General features: G+C 48.0%; 2 protein-coding genes across 2 annotated transcripts; one reads left to right on the top strand and one right to left on the bottom strand.

The window, feature by feature from the left end:
- Window positions 1–5,327: 5,327 nt before the first annotated feature.
- On the bottom strand, window positions 5,328–9,311 carry TNFRSF9 (TNF receptor superfamily member 9). The gene is given in 10 exon segments (XM_037381140.1): window positions 5,328–6,523; window positions 6,526–6,615; window positions 7,467–7,601; window positions 7,828–7,964; window positions 8,091–8,157; window positions 8,580–8,675; window positions 8,678–8,716; window positions 8,924–8,948; window positions 8,950–9,044; window positions 9,140–9,311. Coding segments are annotated over 10 exon segments (813 nt in total). The 5' UTR covers window positions 9,234–9,311; the 3' UTR covers window positions 5,328–6,488.
- Window positions 9,312–11,305: 1,994 nt separating this feature from the next.
- PARK7 (Parkinsonism associated deglycase) lies at window positions 11,306–20,493 on the top strand. Its single transcript, XM_037381139.1, has 7 exons — window positions 11,306–11,388; window positions 13,780–13,915; window positions 14,978–15,079; window positions 16,354–16,413; window positions 17,267–17,336; window positions 18,988–19,074; window positions 20,030–20,493. The coding sequence occupies exons 2-7, from the start codon at window positions 13,826–13,828 to the stop codon at window positions 20,188–20,190; spliced, it is 570 nt and encodes a 189-aa protein (XP_037237036.1). The 5' UTR covers window positions 11,306–11,388; window positions 13,780–13,825; the 3' UTR covers window positions 20,191–20,493.
- Window positions 20,494–27,624: the final 7,131 nt, after the last annotated feature.

Genomic DNA, 27,624 nt, shown 5'->3' with positions numbered 1-27,624 from the left:
AATGCTGCAGATCTTTACAAAGAACAACCCTCAAACTAGCTTTTAGGTGCCGTTTGTGACAGTTCTTCTCCAATTGAAATGATTCTGTGATTCCTGCTCTCATTTCATCCATTTCTCCACTAGTCCTCATGACAATCCTCCTTTCTTTAAGCTGGAGAGTGTGTGTGTGGGGGGGGGGCTGTTTCTGGCTTTGTAACTGCTCAGCTGTATTCTTGGCCTTTTCAGCTGAGGAAGTGGATTGCTTTACAAAGTCTTGAGCATGCATATAGGCATATAGTATCCCAGCCCAGGACCCATGTAGCTTTTCTAAAAATCCTCGACAAGACAAGCAGGATTTATGCTTAGAAGGAAATAATCCATTGCCAGCCACCATCTGTGGAAACAGGACAGTGCAAGAAGCCTCCAAAGCCACCCTAATTTACTACTCGTTCTTGCCACCTTACAATGTTATTTGCATGATGATCTCTTGCTGTGTCATTAGGAATGACTGGAAAAAGGTGCAGAAACAGTTATGCAAGGTAGGATAATTAGTACTGCCACAGCACAGTAAATCCTTTTCCTGTTCTGTTATTCCCTGAGGCTTATTTAATCCCTCTTGAAAAGCACGTAAAGGTTATGTGTTACAGCCTCGCTGTTTCACATGAGAAGTGTTCTGATCACAGCCTACCCTATCAGTAAGTGCAGACAGAGTGAGAAGCAGTGACAAGAAAATACGTTACTGTCGTATCTGCTGGCTTCCTAAGAGTGCCTGTTCAGTTTTCCAAACCCTTTAACTCTCAAGTTAAAGAGCAGCAGCCTCCTTTTCTCTAATGAGAAGTCTTAAGTTTGAGAGCACCATCAACCATCTTCTGTTGTTATACCTCTACAAGGTAATACACTTCCTGAGGAGTACCACAGCAAGTCAAAGAGATGCATTATTAAGGGTGGCTGTAACACCTGTAAATGGCAGGGGGGGCAGGGGAATCTCTGGCTTTCTGATGGGACTGTAGCTTGGTAAGGCACCTGTGGTGCTGCACTGCGATGGTGCAGCTCCTCTGGGGTCAGTAATGTTTCTGTCCACTGCTCCTTTCACATACCTGTGCAGTGTATTTTTCTGTTCTAGTTTAACAAAAATATGCTTTACTTCAGAAAATGTTGTTTTAGGCATATATGTACTTCTTTAGAATTGTGTTCTGCTCTTTCAAAGTTGCTCTAAAATGTGTATAAAGGTGCACCGAGTAAAATCTGGGGGTTTATTTCTTTTGCTTTTTTTGCCTACTTACAGGCCTGTATAGTGTTCTTTTCCGGTTAAATGGTTTATACTTTTTCTAAATTTAAAGTATCAAAATAGAAATACTGCGAATATTAGAAAGATTTTTTTTCCCTAATGTAAACATTTCTCAAGTCTATAGTGTTGTAGCTAAAGGTAAATTGTCTCTTTCATCTCTCCATCCACCTTCCTCTTTTTTTCCAGGATTGTGTCTAAACCTGCCGAAATGCTTGTGTACAGGAGAAAAGTGAGCTAATGTAAACTAAGAGTTGCTTTAAAACTGACTTAAATGGGGGAGTTGGACATTTTATTTCAGTTTTGAAATGCCTTGTTTAAGTTGGGATTATGTAAACTGAGAGCAGATTTAACAGGTTTAAGGTACGCTATGATAAGTCATCCTTCAATTGAACTAGGTGTCTTTGTATGGGGTTTTACACTTGGTAAATGAAAGAAAACCTGATTTATTTTCTTAATGCAAACGGGTTACACAAACAGGAGAGATTTTTCCCTGATTTCAGTGGGTGTTCAGCTGGCAAGGGTTGGGGTTTTTTTCATTAAAATACAATTCAGTTTGCTTCAGGGTATCGCAGGAGTAGCCTGCTGCTTTAACTGGCAGGTGCCCAGGATCTGGAAGGTGAAAGGAAACATAGTAGGTGATATCATAACAAGCTGTTGCCAAATTGAGGTTAGAGGGAATTTCCATTTTCTTTGTAGATGGTGTTAAAAGTTCTTATTTACAGTGAGGGCAATGACAGTATCCAGCAGCATTTTTCATGCCAGTTGCAGGGACAGAAGGATGCTCAGCCCTCTATTCCTGATGCAGGGCTAGCACAAAACCTGAGGGATGGAGAACCTCCTTGGAGAGACTCTGGAGAAAGCACCGTATTGGGGAAGGCTTGCTCATAGCTGAGAGGAACCAAGGTAACACTCAGTGACAGAATACAACTTTGTGTAATTTTAATAGTGAAACTTACCTTGACTTTTGATCACCTGTTTAAAATGCAAGCCGAGTGGTGCAAGTTGCCTGTTCAATACTCTTTCCTATGTGTTAAGTCCGTTCCAAGCAGACCATGTCCTGTGAAGGTTTTTGCATCATCAGTGTTAGTATCAGAACGACTGTTGGAGAAGGCTATGAAGGATCTGATAGAAAGACTGAAAATAAGAAATTGTATTCTGCTTTTAAAAAATCATAGGGTGTTTAGGTGTTTGCGAGGAGCTGTTACAGTTTCAGAGTCTCTGTCATCCAAAAGTATTGGGCACCGAAACACAAAGCATGTCTGCGGAGGAGAGGGAGAGCAGAACAGGAAAACAGAAAGCCTTTTGCTGTGAACCTTTTGTTTTCCTTAGCATACAACCCTTGCAAGAAATGATGAAGCCAAGACATGTGACAAACACAGTTTTAATTAGCAATGACAATAACTGTGCCAGGAAATGGTGCTGGTTCTGGAAGCAATAAAAAAGCAGTGGGTTCCCCTCCTTAAACTTATCTTTAAGAAGGATTTGCCTCCTTTTTCCATGCCTTCAGAACTCTGCCTGACATCACCCGGGCCTCTGCACACAGTCTGGCTAAGAGGATGCTTTCTGACTTCCAAGAAAAACAAATGGAAATGCAAAAAGCTTGCATCTGGCCTGTTACCTCATCCTCAGCCACCTGGGCTGCCCGAGAGTCGTCATGGCATTCCCAGGTTTTTTTTGCTTGCTACATAAAAAAGACTGTTGAGAAAAAGAGACGTTCACAGAAAGCAGACAAGACCTAGAACTCAAAGAGTTAGAAGGATGGATCCGCATTATTTCAACATGAACTGGTAAGTTTATCCAGGTATTCAAGAATCTGTATGTTCAATAAAAGCTCCCCGTGCAGCCGAGATGCATGTGATCTATGGAGGCTTTGTCATCACCAAAACGCACTGCTCCTCCACAGCCTGGTTCTGTTACGGGCACCAGGCTTTGCTTCCCACCCCCCGCCCGGTCCCCAACAACCAAAGACATGGGGCGCAGTTTCTTCCCCTTCGCCCTCGCTGGATGAAGGATTTGCAGCACTCGGTGTGCCCGCAGGTAGGCTGTTGTCCTCTGTGTGAAGAAAGAGGCGAGTTCAGGTACAAATCCTGCTCAGAAAAGCTAGAAGATGCTTAATTCTGATGACAGTGCTTCTTTTAATCTTTAATCACTGTAAGGTCCCTAAATCTTACTGTGCAACATTTTTTACAAAAACTTGAGAGAACAAAACATCCAAAAAACCTGCCTGTGGCACCCGGGATGACCGAGGTCAGATGCCAGCGCTATTCCTGCTGCTGTGCCTTGGATAGTAGCTGCTCATCAAGTAGCGAGCTGCACGTTCTCTAGCTTTGACTGCAGTTTTATTAGCTGATGTGGATTTTTTTAAGAAGACAAAAGAATAATTTTAAAAGGAATAAAGGAAGTTACAAATGGGTGGCTTTTTTTGCAGATGCAAGCATCCAAATGCAATTAATCGATGAGTCTGCCCATTGCATTTCCATAGCATACTGCCAGAAGCGGTTTTACAGCTGTCTGCTACGTGCATAATGAAAAGGAGGATGTAAACAAGTTCTTCAATATTAAAAAAAAAACAACAAACAAAATAACAAACCTCTCTATGTGGGGTCTAGAATGGGAACAAGCTTCTAATACATCTGTTCTATGTGATCACAGTGAAGGTAAATTACACAACAGACAACACTGAATTATGTGTAAGGAAGTGCGCGATTCTATGGCTGTAATTTGAGTTCTTCATAGAAAGCCACAATTTGCAGAACTTGAATCTGGTATAAATCTGAAAACTGCAAAGCACTCTAACTATCTGAGTATTTACAATGGTGCTGCTATGAACTGTAACCTCTTGTTCTGGTGCTCGGCAGCAAACCAGATTAATTCACTGGTATCTCTCTTCAGTTCGGTGATGGTCACAGATGCCAAGGCAGGCGGGAGCAAGCCCGCGCTGCCGCCTGTAAAGCGCCCTGGTCTTCCCTTTGCATTGGTGCTGTGATTTATTTCACTTTTGAAAGTAACATGTCTTTTGGTCTTTGCTTTCGGGGCTTCTCGTTGCTTATTTATAAACACATCTGCTTTGTAGATGTAACTGCCGTATTTCACAGAAGTATTTCTCTTTCCCTGTGTCTGAGGCCAGGCGATGTGCGTTGGGGTGAGATTCAGGCATATCTGCATTTGTTTGACAACAGATTCTTGTGCCAACAAAATCTGTTTTGTCACTAATTGAGGTTTCTGCGCTCTCAAATGACAGAAGTCACAAGTAGAATTACCCACATAGTCCTTTGATTGAAAGGAAGATTGCTCCTGACATTTTATTCAGGTGTATTTTCTGTCTGTGAATGACTCCTTGAAACAGACCAGAAAGCCAGTTTTGGTCTATGTGTGCCCTTTATTCTCACAAACCAATTTGCACTTATTTAGGATTTTTAGATGTTTCCCCCCCTCCACAGGCTTTGTTTTGATCCATGGGAATGTTATGCTGCTTCTGAAGCTTCAGCATAAACCAGCAAAATCAAACTGGGACAAGCACTGTAATGAGCACCTCACTGTTCAGTAAATAGATTTACTTCTGCTTCAGGTACAGAAAAGGAAAATAAGGGGTTTGCACTGTCTTCAGAGCATTTCCAAATACACGCAGAATGCACTAAGAAAATATAAAATTCCAGCTGCTCCCTCTTTGTTTCAAGGAGAAAATGCCAGATGTTGTCAGTTTTTACAGGATGTGTACAGTAATTCTCACCCTTTACATGTGGATTAGAAACTAATCACAAGCAAGACTGTTTTATCCTGTCTAAGACATCGCCCACTGGTGCAAAGGTTGCTCTCTGATTTATAAATAGATTGGTGGCTTTTCATGTGTCCCGTTCATGTCTCTAAGTCTGTGAACTTGATGTAATGGTCGCTTAATTCTCACAGTTGGAAGTACCAACAGAGAGGAGAGGAGACTTAGGCTAGGGGTAAAAAGAGATTTATTTATACATAACTTCACAGTTCAGGCTTCAGTATTACATTTATTTTCTCACATGCTGTTTTACATTTACTTGTATACAAGTTTATCAACATGTGTAAGTGTGGTTTGGTGAAAATAATCTGTTAACCATCATCTTTTGCTGGATGGAGAGAGGGGCTGTCATTCTCCAAATACGAGAATAGCATTCTCTAAGTTGAAATCACAGAGGGGAACATGACACTTTGCGTGACATATGGGTGGGTTTTCATTCTATTTTTGAATATATTTACCAAAGCAATAAAATATATACTTGCTTTTGTAAAAAGGTTAAAAATGGTGTTGTGCATGCCATGACTCAAACATGTATCTTTAAGACCAAAGGTGCATTAATTGATCAAAGAGACAGATACAGTGTCTGATGTTAAAATCTTTCCAACCTCAGTTACAAAAATAGCACCAGAAATGTATCACATCTTCGTATACCACATCTGCAACGTGCATAGTATGTTTACAGCACCTAAAAGATCAAAGTGGAATGATGCAGGACTGAAGGTGGTGCGGTCCAGCTGCACAGTAACCTGTTTCTGAGATCAAGTCAACCACAGCTGCTCTCAGTGTTTCCACTGCCTCTTACGCCAGTCAGTGTAATACAACAGCAGATGCAAGCTGTTACGGAACACTTTGCAGCTCTAGATTTTTATGCCTTCCCCTCTCCCACGTGCAAGGAGGCGTGCAGCGGCCAGGCCAGGTACCTGCTCCTAGGGCTGATGGGACCTGAAATCAGGTCTGGCTGTATTTACACCAGAAACCCAAGGCTGTTGGGTTTGAGCCAAACTTCAGAAGCCACAGCTCTAGACGTAAGAGGATGGCGGGTAGCAGCAGTAGTGACTGTGAGCGTCACACGCGGCTCTACTATGCGCTACAGATCTCCTTTCTAGCATCAAATGCTTTCAGACCGCATGTAATTGTGACTCAGGCACCATTTGTAAGAGGGACCAGAAAGCCCTTCCAGTACTGCTTTCAAGTGCAGTACTACTTTCTATATGTAGTATCAAACACTGCTTCTTAGAAATATGGTTCCTAATCCTAGAGGAAGGAAGTCAGCAAACTAGATCTTTGTATTTATTTCTTTTTATTTTTTTTTAAGAGATGGAAAAGTGGCTGAGCTATTTAGTGCTCCAAAATTCATAGATTCTGATACCTTCTCTATTTCTGTAAAGAGGTTCTTGTTCTGTATTCCAGAAGGAAATTCATACATGGTTGACCTGGACAGTCCAATTCCTAGTTCACCAAAAGATCTCTGCATTCTGTGGATTGCCATGGTCCTGATATTCACCTGTTCTTCCTCAGGAAAGCGGGCAGCTGCAGGCATCATCTTCCTGCATTGACTGTTCAGGTGTGGTATGCACTAAAGAAAAAGATCAAACGCTCGCTATCGTTGTATGTATTAGCCATCTTATTTCATCCTCCCTCAGCCACAAGCGCAGAAGTCAGAGAGAAAAATCCTTCCAAATGATTCAATAACCTGAAACTATTCCTCTACAGCATGTATATCTGATAAACTAACTTATCATACTTTACTTTCCCTAATGCACAGGGGCGGCTAGTGCTGTTGCCATAGGGATGAGAGGAAGACCAACATGGAATCGTTAGATTTTTGCAGTAATGCTGTTGTCTCCTGTATTCAGAATTTTGTGAGAAGATGAAGCCCTTATCTCTAGGAAAGGGCAGAGCAAGAGAGAGAAACCCAACAAACAAAATCCCAACTATAAACAATGTTGGATGTAATTCCACCTCATCTTTGTGCTGAACTTTTGAGCCTCCCCAGGGCTTACTGGCTGCCACTGCGGCCGAAGCCCACAGGCGCTCACCGCAGGCCACGCACACTGCTGCTGAGCAGACAGAACGGCACAGTGCTATTGCCACCCGTGCCAAGGATGGTACTTGGACATAATAAACTGAACTGACCCTTAACCAGTTCAGCCAGGCTCAGCTAGTTTTTTCACCTCCCATGCATACTTCCCTTCTATGGATATGCATGCAGTTAACCTCCAATGCTGGCAGAACACCCACAGGTAATTAAGTGCTTTCTGCAATAAAAATTCCAAAACTGTTTTCCTTTCAGTTGCTGTTTCAAATTTACAAGGCCAAAACGTGAAGCTATCTGCAACTATCTATCTTTGACAGACACTTAAAAACCTGGTTTCAGGATTTCTGTCTAGTTTCAAAAAGAAAAATTGAAGAGTGTATCTATCTTACTTTTCTTGAAGATGGCGTGTAGTTTCTTTTTCTGCCAGATACTGAAGCATACACACAACGGTAGCAGGAACACTACACACAGCAGCCCAGCTACAGCAACAGAAATTCTGAGCATGTCCATCTGGATGTCCTTCCCTAGGAAGCAAACAACATTCTCTAAGAAGTGTTACAGAGCAAAATCCTACTGCCCTTGGATTAGCTGACAGCTTTGCCTCCAACTCTGCTTCGGGGGAAGTCTGCGACACTAGAGAGGGACAGAAGAAAGGACCTTGCTTTAGCTGGTAACTGAATGAGCTACAGTATGTTCCACAGTAGGTCGTCAATTCTTTTGCCCTGTAAACAACGTTATGCAATGACTCACCTGCCACAGGGATAGAAAATGGAATTGCAGGAGGTGTGGTAGGCAGGGTAGTGACTGAAGTAGGATTATCTGAAGAGTGTTTGCAAATGACATCTTTTTCTGCAGTTCCAGGCACCAGGACCTCGTTTGCAGAGCACCTGAAAGACATTTTTAAAGCAAAACAAGGAGCAAGGAGGGGAAATCCAGAAAAAAAACCCAAAAACACTGAGGAAAAAAATCCAGTTAAGTGCAATACCTATAGCATTTATTTTGAGATTACTTACTTTGTCCAGTTTTTACAGGAGCCACTGGGCTGATCGTTAAAAGTTCCGTAGGGGCAAGCCTGGCAACCTTCGATAGACAAGGATGGGTAAACGTGTAGGAGATGAGCGTTTAAAACAGCGCGTGAAACATCATTTTTGCCTGCTTGTACAAGGCCTGTGCCCCCCGCTCACAGAACTGCTGTTCCTTAAGCGGCTCTGAGCGGGCAAGGCCAGTGTCCCCCCGTCACCCGCGCAGTGCTGGGGTACAGCTCCGCGGGCTTTGGCACAGGCGCCACCAACCCCGGTTAACGTTAGTTTCCCGGCTCGGTTCTGGCGCACGCTGGCGGCAAACGAGCCGTCGAGCAAAGCGCGGCGGGGCTGGGGGCGGCGGCGGCGGGGCTGCCCCCGGGTCCGCTCCCGCCCCGCACACGCCGCTCAGCACCAGCCTCTCCCCCGCCAGGCCCGGGGCCCGGTTCGCTTGCGCGGCGCCGGCGGGGGGGCCGCCCTTACCGCTCCCGCCGCTCTCCCTGCCCGCGCCGCAGCCCGGGTCGCAGCGGGCGCAGCCGGCGCCGCCGCAGCGGTAGCCCTCCTGGCAGGTGCACTCGCGTCGCTGGTGGAGGAACATTCCTTTAAATACTGGAACCGTCCTGGAGGGTGGGAACGAGCCGCAGGTAACCGGGGCGCGCCCCGGGGCTCCCGCACCGGCCCCCGCCGCGGCCACAACCCCGCAGGCGCGACGGCGGCTCCGCACCCACCCCGTCCCGTCCCGTCCCGCCACAGCGGCGCACGCCCCGCCACCGCCGGGAGGCAGCCGGGGGCCGCGCACCGGCCCCGCCGCCGCCGCCGCCCGGTACCTTCGCACTTCCGACAGAGCGTGCAGGCCGCGCCGTCCCGCCACGCTGGAGAAGGTGCCGGCCGGGCACTGCCGGCAGCCCGCGGCCCGCCCGCAGCTCGCCGCGCCCACCGCGTAGGTACCTGCGGGCCGAGACACGGGGTGGCTGCGACGGGGCCGCTACCGGCAACACCCCCCCCGGGCCCGGCCCGGCCCGGCCCGGCCGCCCGGCCCTCACCCGCGGGGCAGGCGGCGGCGCAGGGCAGCGCGGCGGCGGTCCCCGGGCTCAGCGCCAGCGCCAGCAGCGCGGCGGGCAGCAGCGCCGGGCCCATGGGTCGGTGCGTAGCGGCGCAGCCCGGCCGAGTGCGCGTGGGGCGGCGGGCACCGGCCCTTAGGGGCCGCCCCCGGGTCCCCGCTGCGTCAGCCCGGGGGCGGCGGGGAAACCCGCGGCCCGGCGGGGCTTTCCGGTCCTTTGCACCGCCCCGCCGCGACCCCCGGCGCTGCCGGGCAGCGCCCGCCGCCCGCTCATCGCTGCCGGGCAGCGCCCGCCGCTCCCCGCCGGGGCTGCCCGGTGAGTCCCGCGCGGAATGCCCGCGGCGGGGCGGGGGGTGCGGGGGCACAGGCTGGAGCCGGGGGGGCAGCCCGTACCGGCTTGCCTGCAAACGGCCCGACCCCGGGGCCGCCTCGCAGACCGACGGGGGCTCCCGCCACCCGGCCCCTGCGGCTCCCGCACCGCCGGGATAACGGGAGCACGGGAGGCGCATCCCGAATGCGTGGCAGCTGGGGACGCGGGGGCAGCCCCGGCAGGGCAGTGCCTGGACCAGCGCGGGAAGCTCCCGCACGCCTCCGGTGCCCCGTGTTTTGCTGACTGGCTGGATGCCCAGCACAAATGAACTCCAAATCAAATATAAGAAGAAATGCAGTTTATTATGGTACAGTATCATAAAGGAAAATACTGTTTGATGTGATAAAAGGAAACAGTACTAGTTCCTATGCACAGTATGATAAAAGAGCGATAGGAGCAAAGCATCAGTTCATTACTGCAAAGCATCACAGAGAGTAAGAAAAGGAGACATCACCGATTGCCACCTTGATGGCACCCAGGCCCACCCTGCGGCTGGAAGCTCCGTTGCAGCCGGTGCCAGGAGTCTCTTGGGAACTGGGAAAATTCCTTCACGGTGCATCCGTCCACAGGTGAGGCTCCTGGCCCAGTCCCCAGAGCTTGCCCACTTTTATACTTGGTGAAAAGCAAAAATAGTTTATGCACCTAGCGTATGTCAAGTTTTAAGTCTAGGCTAAGCGCAGGCACGCACTGTAAGGCTCACACAGGCCAGGGACGGCGGCCAGATGCCGGAGAGCCACAGAGTTACTGTCACAACAGAGTCACACATGATATTTATTGTCCGGATGGTCCCGCTTACATCTTCCTTGTTTGAGGGGTTCAGGACAAACCCCACCTGATCATTCAAGTTGTCCTTGAGCTCCCTGTCCAAGTTACGCGATTCCTAAGACAAAGACTTTTTGATAAACAGTAAGTAATGGAATTTTCACCACGACCTGGGCTGGAGCTGCTCTGCCAGAGTTCTGATGGCCCAGTGCCTGGGCCAGGGGCTATCTGCAGCCCTGGGCCCCTTGGGCTTCTTTGTCTGTCCCCCAAACCACGGGCACTTCTCCCTAAAACCAGGGGAAGCCCTATCCCGGAGCTGGGGGATGCTCCGGGCTGGGGGGCTGCGGGCAGGATGGGGGACGAGCAGCACTCGGTTCAGTTCTGTAGGTGCGGGAGCTGCCCGAGGGTCAGCGTGGTTTCAAGGTACCTGAAGGTGCTTAATTACCTGGCTGGTAATTAAGCACCACGCAGCCACTCGCTCACTCTCCCCTTCACCCAGAGGGATGGGGAGGGCACTCGGAAAGGAATGTGAAACTGGAGGGTTAAGAACAATTTAATAGCTGAAATAGAACAAGAATGGAAGAACAGTAATAATGTTGATGACAATAACAGTTATAATGAAAAGAGGGAGGGGAGGGTAAAATCCACGGAGAAGGGAGGGAAGAAAACAAGCGATGCACGGTGCAGTGGCCCAGCCCGGCAGCCCCGGCCAACCCACCCCCGCCCCCGTTTATATACCGAGCGTGACGCCCCGTGGCCAGCCGGGCTCAGCGGTCCCCCCCGTGCCCCCCCCCGGCGCGGCGCGGCCCGGCGGCCCGGAGCGCCCCGGGCCGGTACGACCACCGCACCCGCCGGCGCGCTGCCAGCGCCGCTCCCTCCAGAGCCAACGCGAGGCCCCACACCAGCTACGAAGACCATCAGCCCCCTCCCAACCGAAACCGGGCCGGGCCCCGGCCCCGCGGCCGCGCTGCTGCCCGGGGCCCCGCTCCGAGCCAGCCCGAGGCACCGGCGCGCTGCGGGGGCCGGGCGGGCGGCGGCGTCACGGCGGCGGGAAGGCGGAGCCGCCCGGGCCGCCCAGAGCCGCCTGCGCCTCGGCTGAGGTGAGTCGCCGCCGCCGCTCCGGCCGCCCGCGCGGGCCGCCCCGCAGCCCGGCTCCGGCCGAAGGGTCCCCGGGGACGGCGGACGGGCGGGGGGGGCGGCGGGGCCGCGGGCCGGCCGGGGGGGCGCCCCCTCACAGCGGCGGGCGGGGCGGGGCGGGGCGGGGCGGCCGCGCGTCTCCGGCGGCCTGTGCTGCTGCGGCCGGGGCCCTGCCCGCGGGCCTGCGCCTCTGCCCTGCGCCCCCGGGGCTGGGGCCCTGCGCCCCCTCTGCCCTGACCCCCCGCGGCCTGGGCTCTGCCCGCGGCCCGGCGCCTCTGCCCTGCGCCCCCGGGGCTGGGGCCCTGCGCCCCCTCTGCCCTGACCCCCCGCGGCCTGGGCTCTGCCCTGCGCCTCTGCCCTGCGCCCCCGGGGCTGGGGCCCTGGCCGCGGCCTGCTGCCCCCTCTGCCCCCTCTGCCCTGTGCCGCCGCGGCCAGGGGCTCTGCCCACCCAGTGCCGCTGGGGCCGCTGGGTTCCACGCTGCGCCAAATGGCGCCGTGGCCTCCACTAAACCCAGCAGTATGCAGGGCCCCGGCCTCCATCCAGGCTGGCTGAGCTGATGGCCCTTAACATGACCCTGGCCGCTCGTAGCTGGCTGCTTCGTCAGGGCACTGTGATTTTTTTAAAGCCAGTTTTCTTAGAACTTCTGATTCAGAAATGTGCATGTACCCACGTAAGAGAATACGTTTAGCTCAGAGGTTTGAGACAGCCTGTGCATATGCTGGCACCAAGAGGCAAGTGGAAGCCGTATTTACTGTGCGTAGATAGCGTGTCAAAAAGTGGCTGTTACGTCTGTGTAACTTGGTTCAGCCTTCTTGGAAAACAGCCTGACCCTGTCAGCATTTACAGCGTGACAGCTATTTACATGGGCACCCACATAAAGTACCGTTCTAATGCTGAAGAATTTGTCTGTATTACAGTAAATGTCTTAAGGACAGTAGTGAGACTCTGCACTTTGGAAAGAGAAAAGCTTCCAGGATCAGGTGCCTGTTTGCATCTAAAGAACTAATGAGAGAGAGGGATACAGACTATGAGCTAAAGTTTTCTACAATGAAAAGCAAATACAGTATTTCTGCATTGTGGCTATTCAGGTAGTGTGTTGCTAGTTTGTCAAATTCATACGAAAATTAATTTTGCAGAGTCAACAGATACCTTCAAGATGAATTATTAAGAAGTTTCAGGTTGTCCTGAAGTTACTGCTGATATCTATGATTTAAGTGTACTTCTTCACTTGGCCCTATGTTGACAGTACATCAAGCTGCCCATGCTGAATTGGTCTGCTTGGGCTGATTCTGCATGCCACAGGACCTTCTACTGTGTGTTACTGCATTCTAGAAAGAGCATCTTTCTAAATGAGGCTAACAGCAGGGAGTGAACCTGGAAACAGGTGAAGTTGAAGCAGGATGAGGGGATGGTTTTCTTTTGTGTAGGCAACTAAACATGGATCTCATTTTATGAGGAGTTCCCAGCTGCTACGTGCATTTCTGGATGGAAAGGCCCTACACAGGGAAAAAAATCCCTATCTTCATAGAGTGGATGACCTGTGAAATGCCTTCTCACAACACAGATGCTCTCACAGGCACCTGTCAGACCACTATGAGTTAGCGTGTATTTTACGTGATGTAGTTAAAATTACTTTAACCTTCAAGTGGAAATTTGGCCATTCATCTTAACTTGAATTTAGAACACACGCACACCCCCAAAAAAAAAAAAAAAGCCTTGAGCCTAGTTTGTTCCATTGCTAAATTCTGTGGTCTGCTCCCCCATCACACATGTGCACAGACGTTTCTCCCCCACAACATGATGACATACCCAGCAAATCTATTGCTGAGGTTTTGCAGGGGCACTGGGCAAGTCACTCTAAGTCACGGGAAACTCTTCATGAAGCCTGCCGTGTGGAAACTAAATACCAGGTGTGAGGTCAAAGCTCATGCAAGCCCTTTTTACAAATGCTGACCTGGGTAGGAGAGGTGTCAGTAGTCTGGGTATGAGCGAGGGTGTGCAAATTGAAAGCAACATGCCACCCACCTTGAACCCTTCTCTGTGGCAGACTTGCATCACGTAAAGTCTTGGTTAGGCCAGGCTGCTTGCTTCCCTTGCTGGTGCTGATGTGCTTGTGCCTCCCACTGCACAAATATCTTAATCCCTTAATATCATAGTGCATTCTTTGTAAAAAGCTTTTTAGTTAAGTGGGACTGCTGTGAATATTTATTAAAGCTCGTGGAACCATTTTGAGAAGGCTTAAATGAAAGATAATGCAAAAATGCAAATGACTCACTGTTAAACTTCAGCATTAGGAAGGATTTGTATTGGGGGTTTGCCTTCTAACCACATTGTCTCTTTCTGCCCACCTCAGCCCATCCCTTCACGACCATCTCACCTAATAGCAACCCCTCAAAACTATGGCCTCGAAAAGAGCATTGGTCATTCTAGCAAAAGGGGCAGAGGAAATGGAAACTGTAATCCCCACTGATGTTATGAGAAGAGCTGGGGTGAGTATACAGACAATGAAAAATCTTTTTGTGGGTGTTTGGTCAAGGGAAAGTCTTTGCCTCCAGTTGGTGTTCGTTGCTAGGAGTTCAAGGTGCAGTCTGTCATGTGAGGTGAAAGCTTACTTTTGCCTTCGTACTGGTTAGCAAATGTTTGTGCCAGGCCCCAAATAAGCATGCGTGACAACTGACATGGGGGCAATAGATAACTTTTAAAAATAGGAGCCTGATGTAGACTAGAGCAGAGGTGTCAAGCAAATCTTAGCATGTCAGAAAACATGGCTACTCCCATGCGTAGTAACAAGAAGTGATGTTTTTGTAGGGATCTGAACCAGTACGTTACAGCTTGTGACATTATTTAGCTTTTCTTCAGCACCTTTTGAGATTCTGTTATTAACTAGAATTCTTTCTGGTGGGATTCCTCATGCTGTTTGTTACTTTTGCAGCTGTAGTGGTACAGATTGTTATTATCTGATTAGGTGTGAAAATAAGATTTTAAATAAATGCATCAACTTCATGTGTATAGAAATGGCTAAAACAAAAACTACCTTCTCCCACCACCTTTGTCATTCCATTAATGTACTCCCCGTTTTGCCTGCCGTAAGAAACAGAAGCTTGTCTGCTTATTTAGTGAATGCGAGCTGTGCCATGCACACCTATGGTATTGTGACCGGGCATCTAAAAGTCAAGGGAGAAAACAGAATACACCATAAGTGGGTTTGATAATGGCTTGAGCCTGCAGAGGGACTTTAATTCATTATCAGAACTCCTTAGTCTGGCTCTCCTGGGTTGTATTGTTTTCTTTTGTTTAAAACCTGTGGGATCAGATATTCTCTAAATGTCCTGTTTGAAAAGTTGAACTGTTAGAGGTAAATTTGTTGATTTCCAGATATCGCTGCTTACCTTGTGTGTTTGGACTTAATCATGGTTTGGGGAAGCTGAAGTGTTCTGTTCTGAACAGCTTTCAGCATTGCTTCGCTCATTCTGTGTACTACTTAAGAACAAACATAGAAGAAAAATGCCCTAAATTCTTGACTTGTAATGATACGTGTATTCTTCCGTTAGATCAAGGTGACTGTTGCAGGCCTAACAGGAAAAGAACCAGTGCAGTGCAGTCGAGATGTTTTCATTTGTCCTGATGCCAGTCTTGAAGATGCCAGAAAAGAGGTTGGTCGTCACCCTGATCTGATATAATGGCCGACATAGCTTTTCTCACCGTTTCAGAGGTGAATTTGGGAAGCTTATGCGTTCATTTAGAAATTGGTTGCATGTTATGTTGGCTCTGTGCAGTAGTGAATCACAGAACTGCACCGCCTGCAGTGCTCCTCTTCAGTCTTGTCCCGCTTCATAGCGTGCTAGGATCAGACAGATTTCTTAATTCTGTACAGGTATTTGTTTTTGCAAAACATCAAATGTAGAGCTTTAGTTTGTGCATTAGTTGGCCCAGCAAAACACCATGAGCTGGAACAACTGAAAAGCTGCGGTGGGAAGCTAAACAATGCTATGGTTAGACCTGTACAGTGAGGTTGGAGCAAAACCACTTGTCCTTTCAGCAAACAATTGGCAGCTCTTGCACTGTAACTCTTAAATGCACTAGGCTTAAAAGTTCTGTGACAGACTTTATCAGCAATAGGCTCTCTCTGGAATAGGAAGCAGTATTTTTTTCCTTAACTGGCACTGGTTGTGTGATGGTAAAGTGTTGTTTAGTGGAAGAAAAGGTAGATCCCTTTGCTTCTCACTCGACTCAGTGTCGTGGTTTAACCCCAGCCAGTAATTAAGCACCACGCAGCCCCTTTTTTTTAATCTCACTGCCCCCTTACCCGGGGGAGGTGGAGAGGAGAATCAGAAAGGAATGTAAAACTCGAGGGTTGGGGTAAGAACAGTTTAACAATTGAGATAAAATAAAAACAGAAGTACAATAATAACAATAGTAGAATGAAAAGGAGGGAGAAAGGAAGAGGAATGAAACCCAAAGAGCAGGGAGGAAAGAAAACAAGTGACGCATAATACAATTGCTCGCCCTCGCTGCTGAGCGATGCCCAGCTGGTCCCCAAGCAGCGATTAGCAGCCCCCACCAACCCCTCCAGTTTATATACCGAGTGTGACATCCCATGGTATGGAATATCCCTTTGACCAGTTGGGGTCAGCTGTCCTGGCCATGTCCCCTCCCAGTTTCCTGTGCCCCTCCAGCCCTCCTGCTGGCAGGGCCTGAGAAACTGGAAAAGTCCCCGACCCAGTACAAATGCTACCCAGCAACAACCAAAAACTTCAGCGTGTTATCAACACTGTTCCCACACCAGAGCCAAAACAGCACTGCACTAGCCACCAAGAAGCAAATTATCAGGCTGAAACCAGGACACTCAGCTGTAGTGGCCTTAAAAGAGTGTGATGTATGTACCAGCCTCTGTTCAACAGAACAGTTTCATCTTTTGTTTGTTTAGGGGCCTTACGATGTTGTGGTCCTGCCTGGGGGTAACCTTGGAGCTCAAAACTTGTCAGAGGTAAAGTTCTGGTATTTTAACGCTTCGTGGGCATCCTCATGAGTAGTGGGGTGGTCCACACTGCCTTAGAAATCCTGCAAACTCAGTTCAGCATCTGAAAACTCTTCTGAATGAATCGGTAAATTTAATTGTCTTAAGCCTTCTTGTGAATACACAGGTGGGGCAACTGGGTAAATTCTTGGACTTGAGTACCTAGTTAAGCAACATAAAAATGCAAGGGTGCTCTGTATTGTGGGAAAATCTCTGTTCATAATCGCATGGAGATGAAACAGTTGCAAATGAAAATTTAATTCCATGAAATATAAAACAGGCCGAACCCACAGGACTCTTTTTCCTTTGCTGAAGTATTCTGTCTGTGGTGCAAGGCTGTTGTAGTGGTGGCATGAATACCTTGTGGAAGGCAGGTGGACAAACAAGTTGATTTATCAGATAGGATTTAGATGGTATCGCACAGTGTGTAAGCCCTGGCATATGAGACAAATATCCCATATAATCTTCTTAACAATGACAGAGACTGTCTGGAGGTAACTCATGAATACTCTTTCCTATTTGTCTTGTGAAGTTTTTGAACAACAACTTTCTATGGCCGTGGATTAACCAAGCTTCTATGCGGGCCAAGTATTTCCTTGTAGTTCTTTCTGATTTCCTTGCTCTTCCCTTGTGGAGCAAGTATTTATTGGTTTCAGGTTTTCTCCTTAGTGTTTTGATTGCCCTCTGTCCTAAGGCAGGATGGAGAGTTGTCAGCTGGTTTTCTTTGTAAAACTTGTTCATGAATTTGCAGTGGAAAATATTTCAACTGTGCTTCATATAATCAACCCCAAACAATGACTGGTGATACGGTTTCTTCATACAGTCTCCTGCTGTGAAAGACATTTTGAAGGACCAGGAAAGCAGAAAAGGCCTGATTGCTGCTATATGTGCAGGTGGGTTAACAAGGCGTCTTGCTTTGTAAAGCATTTGGATATTTTGAAAGGGTGTGCACACAGTTTCCAACCTTAGAAATCTGTATTCCTGTAATTTAGTAGCAGGGATTTGTACTATATATGTACCCATCAGTGTCTGATTTTTTTTTGTAAATTTAATAGCAGAAGAATCTCAAATGTTGTGAATGCTTCATCCTGCCAGTTCTGCATGGTACCCAGTTCTTTCCAATCAGTTGAGTTACTGTCTTTAAAATAAAAAGTGAAAGGTAACGTGCTAGGATTTTTTACAAAATATTTGCTTATTCTGGTGATCCTTCTGCAAGGACACAGTGCTGGCAGAACATCATTGGTGTAAATTTATCTCACGTCACCTCTCCTGCCCTTTAGCTTCAGAAGGGAGGCTGTAAATATAGAATTACAGGCTCACCCTTCGTCATCTGAGTGGTTGCAGAAGATGGAATTGCTCTGAGCGTTGTCTGTGTACATATTCTGCACAGCTAGGCACCCAGTTCATTCCTGTGTAAGATTTTATGTAAAAAAGCAAGATGAACAATTGGCAATACTCCCAGCTGAGCTGAGAGGCTGGCCTTGGTACCCGTAGCGGAGAGGGAGGAGAGGTGATGAGTGTGGAAAAGCGTGTTTGTGGAGTGTGTTTTCACTTTTGTTTTCTGGTACATTGCTGGTTTGTTTTGGTTTTTTTTTTACTTTTGTTCTTCAGTTAGATGCCATGCATACAGAGTTGTGAACTTTCTTGAACTTGGCAGTGGTGGTCTTCCACTTCTCTATCTGTATCTCTTGCAGAATGATGGCAAATCCACAGTTGCCCAATAAAGGCCTTTACTTGTAATCAGGACAGTTCATTTCTTTAGGTATAATGATTCTTAGAGCTGATTCCAACTGAACACAGAGAAGGTTATTTCCTGGACTATATCTGAAATGAATTAAATGTACAGAAATGAAACTCATATTAGGCAAATCCTGCCTTCGGTTTCTTTTGGAATTTCCGTAAGGATTTTCTGTCAGATGACCTAAGACTTCTTGATACAAACTCCTTCCTCAAGTCAGACCAAGGAGGAAGTATGAAAAGAAAAGGGAAAGACTGTGAAAGGCAAAAACTTGGCAGTTAGCCTGTGATGTGTCTAAAATACTGCTTGGCACACAGTTGCAACGTACATGCAAAGACTTCCTTAAATGAAATTTTGTCTGTTAAGTCTCTAAGTTCAAGGCCTAATGAGGTCGTAAAGTAGTTGTACCTAGGTGATGTTCAGATTGAAACTCGGACTTCTTGTTCCTTTAGTTTCAAGCAGTTTTAAATAACATGTTACCTGGAAATGAAATGACCATTGGTCTCGACTCCTTCAAAGGCAGCACAGTCGTTGGTGGGACAGCGGCGTGAACTGGGCGTTACCTAAACCTTCTCTTTTCTTCATCTGTGTCTCTGTGCAGATCTGTAACAGAATGAGAGAGATGATACAGCTGTGTTCTTTTTGAGGCTTTTTTGCTTCAGAGATAGGGCTGGCATTGGTTTTACAAAAAGTAGTCTGTCACAGTGAGCTTTGGCCCCTTGAGGGCCTAGTGCCTGAACGTGCATTCTTAAAAGTGTTTGTAGCAGAAAACAGTTCCTCACTGGTGTAACCTTGTGCCTCTACAGGTCCTACGGCCCTTCTTGCACATGGGATAGCGTTTGGAAGCAAAGTCACAACACATCCTTTGGCCAAAGATAAAATGATGAATGGAGGTATGTAATGACTTTTGTAAGTTTCTCTTGAACCCCTTCTCAGAATTTTAGGTTTTTTTAGCTGAACCCCTGATTTAAAGAAAGGAAAATAGCTTTTGTATCTTATTTTGTATCTCTGAATTTCCTTAATGCTTTCCTGAATGTAACCCAAATTCAGCTGAGTATGCTAAGGCTGTATTTCTAAGTCTGTTTAACCTGAAAATACAGGGCTGTACTAACATTTTCATCCTTGGGGAAAATACGCCGCTGGTGTCATACTAGGAGCATTTTTGCCCTTCTCTTCTTGAGGCTGAGCCATCTCTTGCCCCTTTGGTTCTTTGCCTCAGTGGTGCCAACAGCAAACCCCAGCAGCACCTTTCCTGCTCTCCCATGAGCGGTGCTTTGGTGCTATGAGCAGCTGATGTGTCCAGTCCTCTTGCTTGTACCTAAAGGAAGTGGTTGTGAAGCACTGGTAGGAAGTCATTCTGTGAACATTAACGAGTCTGAAGGCAAGCAGGAGATGGCAGGGTTCCTCCAGTTTCCTCTGCATGCATTTGGAAAAAAGAAAGTTGTGAACAGCTATACAAAAGCAGTCTGGCTTCCGAAAGTAACCTCGCGGAAACTGACAGGCACAGCGGGTGCTTCTTGATGAGCCTGTAGAATCAGAGGTGCATTCCCACACCACGTGAATAAGCTGCCAGAGCTCCCTGCGGGCCCTTTTCCTCCCTGAGGACTGCGGGCAGTGATGAGCTGCTTGGTTCCAGAGGGGCAGGGGTGCAGAGCCCGAGGCAGGCCGGGCCCACGCAGGTGGTGGAGGTGCCTTCAGCAGAGCACAAGCCGTTCAGCCGCGCTCCTCAGCCGCTGTAGCCTGCGGGCAGCGGGAGGCAGTGCCCTGCGGCAGGCAGGTCTGTGCTCTGCAGCAGCTGCGGGCACTGTGGTGGAGACTGACCCTCTTTCTGTTGTGTGTCCCCCCAAGCACACTACTCCTACTCTGAGAGCCGCGTGGAGAAGGATGGGAACATCATCACCAGCCGCGGCCCCGGTACCAGCTTTGAATTTGGGTTGGCCATTGTTGAAACGCTGATGGGGAAGGAAGTGGCTGAACAGGTGAAGGCACCCCTAATACTGAAAGACTGAAATCCTGGTGTGGGACAGGGAGTAGGACAATTTCAGGTAGAGAGTCTTGTCCTTTGTAGAATGACTGTAAGATGCACTGTTGTAAATAGAATTTAATTGTGGGTGAGATTAGCAATTGTACTTGTGTAAACTGGGATACCTTAGCAAACCAATGCTCTTTGCTTCTGGAAAAAGATCCTGTTAGCAAATGGCTTCATCACAAAAAAAGTAGCCAGCATCTAATAATCTTACTTAACGCTTGGATGGCATTTAAAAATCACATGGGAAAATGTTTGCTGAGTAAATAAAAATGAAGCAACCCTGCTTGTGTGTTCTTTCTTTGTGTGTTTTTTCCCAGCCCGGCCCTATGAAACCTTTTTACCCCTAATGGCTAGCAACGAACTATTCAAAACAACTTCTGTCTAGAATCTCGCACGGTTCTTCTAAAGTATGAGCTGAAATGAGAAGGTGGTCAGGCACTGGAAGAAGCTCCCTGGGGAAGTGGTCATGGCCGCAAGGCTGTCAGTGTTCAAGAAGCATTTGAACAAAGCTTTTAAGATACGTGGTTTGACTTTTAGCTTGCCCTGTGGTGAGTCAGGAGCTGGACTTTATGACCCTCATGGGTCTCTTCCAACTCAGGATGTTCTGTGTTTCTGTGACATAGATTGCTAAGTTGTAATTTAGAATATTTTGTTTCCTGTATACAAATAAGGCCAATAACTAGTGTTAATTCTAAGGCAGCATGGAACTAAATTAAAAGTGGGAATATTCTTACCTTGTCAAGCACCGTAGAGTTCCTACAGCTAGCAGGTTGTCCGTGATAGCTTTGGAATTTTTCTACATTTAGTGGTTAGAGATCCATCGAGCTATGTAGGCAGCTAATAATCAGCATAAAGCGGGAAGTTTGGACTTAGTAGTTTGCTGCCAGTAGCAGCGCTTGTTTCTGCTTGCTATAAATCGGAACTCGCCACAAGCCTGGCTTAAGTGAGCATATGTCAGTCTAAACGAGTTGCTGGACAGGTCACTGGAGGATGTAGTAGAGCTATAGCCCTGTGGGAATTAAGAATTCGGGATCGATTTTTGTCTTTGCTGCCTTTCTCTTTACCACATAACACTGCTGTTACCTGGCTCTGTCAGCAGTCATGCTTACAAGATGGCACCTCACTGGGCTCTGGAGTTACCATAGCATCTGGAGACCTGGTTCTGCATACGTCTCAAGTGTACAGTCTGAACTTTAGAAAATGACTGCATAGGTGCCTTTATGATTGCTCATTTTAATGGGAAACAAGTTCATTCTCAATTACTGCATTTTGGTAATGAAATACATAGGGTGCTTTTGAATACAGAATTAAGAAATGTCTCTACATTGTTAGTATCTACTGGAAGAACTGCTTTAGCTGTATGCTCTGCGTTTAATTTGTTTAGGAAATCTTTCATATGTTTCTCTAGCTTTGAAATATGCTCAAGATATGCAAAAAGTCGTAATCTGTGTAAGACTGGACATGTTTGTTCGTTAAATCTGCACGTCTAACTGGTATTGCCATGCAAATGTAAACCAAATGATGGAAAGATCCTTTGTCCTAGAATCTGGAATAAACACTTGGCTTGTAGATGGGCATGATTCAGAATACAGGAAAAGCTGTGCATTCCTAGGCTGTAGTACTGCTTTATAGCATTAGAAGGAGAATATTTCCATGCTTGTATTATATTTCAGCTTCCAGAATCTTTTAATATAAGGTATTCACAAAGCAGCCAGAAATCTGATTCTACATTTTTGGTTTTTATTCTAAGGCTGAGAGAGTTCACTTACAGAAATGAAGTTTTCAGTGTGTACGTTTGGGTTTTCCTGCTCCTATTAAAGCAGTAATAGGAAAATCACTCGATAAAATGAGCTTGGCGTCCATTAATGTATCTGGTTGTCGCAGATTCTTTCACTGTGTTCACCAAAAAAGACTTGGTTAATGAAATGTGGCTATGCGGTGTGCACCACAGTTCCCTTTATAAAGCTGACCCTGTTCTCAACCTTTTACATTGCAGATGTCTAGCAAGCCTGAATTTACATGGGTTCTCTGTTTCTACCAAGCTGTCGTTAACTCAGCCTGTAAGTTAGGGAAGTGTATGAACTAAGATGAGGCTAGTTTTCTTCTAGGGGAAGTGTTAAGAAGGAGTTCACTGATTGGAGAGAGGAAAAAAAAATGCCTTCCAATTTGTGAAATGCTTTTTTCCTTTTCTTACCTGTTTCATACAGAGGTTCCCTAACTGTTACAAGCCTGTTTCCCTGAAATCCCCTTCATCTGCTGCTGAAAGATGAGATGAGGTACTTTTCTGCTGAGTGTTTTGTGAACACTAGAAACTTTGTGCCTTTTTATTATTGACAAGCTTTAGTTTCAGAGCCCACGGTAAGTGGATATTTGCTGCCACAGAACTTGGCTTAAAGTACAGAGAGTGCATCCACTCTTTGGCTAGCATTTACCATTTTGTTCCCTGACAGGTAGAGGATCTAGAGGACTGCTTGTTTTCCTGCTGAGAAGGTAGTCAGTTGTTAGCACCTGCTGTATGCCTCGTATCACCTCTCAAGAAGAGTGTGGGGTTTTTTCTCTTTATTCTGATTGTTGTGTAGGCTTGAATGCATAACTGAGGGTGAGTGCTTTCACTGGATTGAGAGGTATTGCACGACTTAGGAATGAGAATGTGCACAAGATGGCATAGATGCTAGCACCAGCACTGAATACTTGCAATACTGAAAAATATTTTCCTTCAGAATGAAGAAGCAGCTCTGAGCCAGAAGAAACAAAGAACCTGTGGAGGGTGAACAATCTGGTTTTGCTGCAATTCTTTGGCAAGTTTCTTTCTGAAAAGGGAAAGCAAAGTACACAGTGCTGTGCTGTAAGCAAGTGTAAATCCTAACCCAGGAATATGTCCCTTCAAGCAACAGAGAAAGAATGCTCTCCTAGAGAAAGAGAAAGGCATTACTTTTAAAATAGGTGGAGACAAACACGACCGTAACGGATGCAAAACAGCCTGCACGCTAGTATTTACAGCTGTAAAAGTACAGAAGGCAATGTGCTTCATCCAGTAATTACAAGCCTTGGACGGCTTGCTAGCCATTTTGATCGTGCATGCTGTTTGCTATAATCTAACTACAATGTGTGAAACCCACAGTGACTGGCAGAGCAAAGAATGGCCACTTAATCAGATTATTCTGTATATTCTTTTAACAAAAAGATGCGTTGTGGTATGTCTGTGCAAAATGCACTACGGCAAGAAAGCAAAATAAGTAAAATGAGAGCCGGGCAGGCCCCAGCACAGATGTGCCTGCTGCCCTGATGTGTCAGCCGAGTGGCTGATTCTGCTGATGTTTCCTCGCTCTGACCTTTCATGGAGATTCTGCAGTTCTTGCAGCAGCATCACATGGCAGGAAGTTAAGAGGTTTCTGAGAAGAACAGCAGAAAGAGACAGGCTGCCTGCGCTGGAACAAGTTATCTGGCCTTCAGCCTCTTCCCTGCCATCTCCTGAGAAGCGTCCAAGGAAGGGAAGGGGCCAAGGGCAGGTTGGCTGGGTCGCTGTAGCTGGTGCCGCCTCAGATGCTGGCCCCGCTCCTTCAGTTGGCGTGTGTTCAGTGGGGTGGGCGTCCCCAGGCAGATCTCAGTTCTCCTGAGATTCAGGCTCTGAAAAATCAGTTGCAGGAGCAGGGCAGAATGTTTCATTCATTGGAGAAAGAATATGAAAAAACAAAATGTCAAAGAGAAATGGAGGAGAAATTTATTGTTAGTGCCTGGTACAGTATGGGAATGACTCTGCATAAAACTGAACCGCCAGACCTGCTGTACGTGACCCTTCCACGTCCAGGAGCATCCACCTCTCTGCGTACCTGGGCGCTCAGCAGAGCTCTGCGGGCAGAGCAGTCCCAGCCACACAGCCCACAGGTGAGGGAACTGAATCCAGGTCTGCTCCTTCCTGACTACTCTAACCGGAACATTACTGGGAGTAGGGCAGCATTACTTGTTTGTTTTTTTCTCACCACTATTTGAGAAACGGGGCTAATGTATGTGATAGGCTCCAGAAGCAGGTTCAGGCTTGTAAAGCCCAGTATCATCTTTTCAGGTAACTCAATTCCTCTGTGTCATTGAGGTGCGTTAAGGACCCGTCTGGGTGGCGCAGCAGTTAAGTGTTACAGTGCTCTGTCTTGTGCTCCATCTCCTTAGCAGCTCTAGAGCCTTTGTGCTTCCTACAAAACTGCTTGTGCTTGAAGGCGTCAGCGATTGAGGTAAGCTTTTATACTCGGGCTTGTTCTTTTGCTTAACTTCCTTCAACAGCTTCTAATTATAACCTTTGTGCAACCTTAAATAATTCCTCCCTACACAGGGTTTACGGCCCTTGAGTCTTGTAGATACGTACCTTTAACAATTTAATTCAAGGCCATTTCACTAATGATAGAGGGAGGAAGAAGTAAAGTTGTCGGAGGATCCCATGCAAGCACCTGTGTTCTAAAGAAAGAGCAGACACGTCTGGGAAGAGACTTGTGTAACAACCGACACTGACATTTTCCTCAGCGGCTGAAGCAGGATTAGGCACATAATGGTTTTCTGAGAAGATTTTTTCTGGCTTCTAAATAGGAATGGTGTAACTATTTTTATAGTTTACACTGGCAAGAGCTCCGAGGCACAGGCAGAACCCGCCTGCAGCCCAGGTGTGTACTCGGTTCAGTAACAGCTGTAAAGCCTGCGACCATCCTCATGGGCGCTGACGGTAGAATCTTCTTGGGGATTCTCGGTGTTCCTTGCCATCTCGCAGAGTTGCTGTTCTGGATCAAAGGGATCCCCTGAATGTGAACAGGAGCGTTTCTGCAGTTGCTTCTCCAATGACAATTTTGTCTGCTCTGTGTTGAATAGAGGATTTCTTCTGCTATTAACTGCGTAGTTCGAGTCCAGCTACAGACCCAGATACTTAAAATCTTTATTTTTCAGCAGAGTATAAATTTAAGGTGTAATTTTGTGACTTAATCCTTCCAGTCTAGTAGCAAATTGAATTTTCTTTAATTCTGCATTTTTATTTGCTGTTCAAGACTTAGTGAAAAGAGAAGTAATTCCTTTCTAAAGCATCAGCAAGGTTCCCCACTGATAGCTGTCCAAATCAATCTGCATTCTGACCAGGAATGCCCAGAGTAATTTTTCAGGTTTTTGAGAAGAGCTTTTGAATTCACGCACATTACAGCACCACGTGCTTGAGACAGACCGCTTTCTACTTCAGGACACCCAAATTTCTGGCCTAATTTGCTGCTGGTTCCTAAAAATAAAAATTTTCTGGAGCGGTGACCATTATTTCTTCAAACAGCTTGGAAACAGTTTTTTCCAGGGCTGAGCAGCAGCCGCGGATCCTGAGCGTCCATCACAGCCCTGAGCAGCCTCACCAGGCCCCCCCAGCCCCTCTGCCCGAGGCCCGGGAGCTCCATGTGAGCTGGGGCTGGTGCCCAGCTCTGGTCTCAGATGAGTCTGACTTGCTGTGGGGGTTCCTGGTTTGCCTTTGGGCCTGCCTCTGGGCTCTGGAGCTGCCCCGTGTCCCCAGGACCTGCTCAGCTCTCCTTGCCCAGGTACAGTGGGGCTGTGCCCCTCGCTGGCGCGGGGTGCTGCTCTGCCTGGCATCACTGGCGTTTCGGCTCCCTTTGCCGCCATGGAGGAGCTGCTGCTGTTGCTCCCTGCCAGTCAGTGCTGCAGTGTTTGCTCTTCGGGAACGCAGGTTTGGTGCTGGGCAGCGCGGCGTTCGCTGCCTCTGAGCCTCCCAACAAGGCTGCGTTCTGCTCTGCAGTTTACTTCTTAAAGGCTCTGTGTGGATTTTGCTTCTAGAATTTCTGAATTGCTGTACTCCTAGGAGGTCTGTTTCGGTTGAGGTTTTTCAGTTACAGCTGCTCTTTAAGCTAGGTGTTTGGCTTCTCTGTGAAGTTTCAATGAGTTGTAGTGGGAGTCTGGTCTATGTAGTTTCAAAACCACTTTTTAAACTGTGCACGTTGCACTGTAAATACTGTCAGCTCTGGAAGCTGCCTACTTGTGCACGTGGAAATGTTTCCAAGGTATAATGAGTTATCCTAAGGAAGCATTGCTCTCTTCCATGTATACACAGCTCGAGTCTCAGACTCACACTTTCTCCTGCATTATTTTGTATGTAAATTGGAAAAAGCCCTCTCACACTGGAGTCACCAGCCAGGCAGGACAGCGCCTGGTGGATAGGAAGCAAGCTGCCCCGAGCCATGGTGAATTGGACCGCTGATGGGCACAGTGCTCTCACCTGCATTTTTAACAGGAAATCTGCTGCTGGGTGAGGAATTGCTGTCCCTTAAGAGAAATGGCAACAGTCACCTGTTGTCACCTGTGCTTGCTTCTCTCGTAGTCATATATGACATGTTCATCTGTCGCTCTTTCACGGGGTTTTGCAAAGTGCTTTCCCTTGCTTTTGGTTGTGCAGGAGGGAAGGGAATGCTCGTGCTGGGAAACTCTAGGAACAGCGTGGCTCTAGGATCCTGTATGGGCTTACAAAGCCAGAGGCTCTGCCATCAGCCTTCAAATAACCCCCTTGGAGCAAAAATAAAGTGTGGGGTTTCTCTCCTTCCTCCTCCTCGGACTACAAAGCATTAACATGTAACTTAAAAAACCCCAAAAAATAGACAGAACCCCCCAAAAAAATCCCCAAACCCAAAAGAAAAAATTTCACCAAAAACACCCAACAAAACAAAAAAACCCCACCCCAAAAACCAACAAAAAACCCCCAACAAAACCCAACAGAAAACCAAAAAAAAATCAAAAATAAGAAAAAAAAGAAAAACAACCCCTCCCAAGCCCCCGGCCGCAGGGAGCGGGGAGCCCAGCCCGCGGGGCCGGGGTTGCGGGAGCAGCGGCGGCCGCGGGAGCAGCGGCGGCAGCGGGAGCAACGGTGGCAGCGGGAGCAGCGCCAGCGCGCCCCCGTGTGGTCACGGCGAGTCCCGCTCCTGCCGCCCTGCGCGCCGCTGCTGGCCCCGCCCGGGGGTGCTCGCCCCCCCCCGCCGTGCTGCCGCGGGGTGCCCCTCAGCAGAGCGCGGTGTGACCCTGCGGGCGGGCCTGCGTGTACAACGGCCGCCGTGCCCCGTGTGCTGCAGGGCCCGCCGTGACATCCCTCCGTGACACTCCCCCGTGACATCGCCCCGTGACACCCCCCTTGACACCCCCCCGTGACATCCCCCCGTGACACCCCGCCGTGACATCCCACCGTGACACCCCCCCGTGACACCCCGCCACGTTGTGGAGGCTGCGCTCGGTCGAGGCCCGGCCCGGGGCAGGGGGCAGGGGGGCCAGTGCCAGACCCCGGAGCACCCTCAACGGCCGCTGTGGTCGAGGGCAGCCGACGAGGCCGAGCGACCCGGCTCCCGAGTGCCGTGTTGTGTCACCCAGAGCTGGGGCTGGGCTGCTGCCTGTGCCCGCTCTGCCT

This window comes from Falco rusticolus, chromosome 3, assembly GCF_015220075.1.
Source record: "Falco rusticolus isolate bFalRus1 chromosome 3, bFalRus1.pri, whole genome shotgun sequence".
NCBI lineage: Eukaryota > Metazoa > Chordata > Aves > Falconiformes > Falconidae > Falco > Falco rusticolus.
This window is presented reverse-complemented; position numbering and strand designations above follow the sequence as displayed.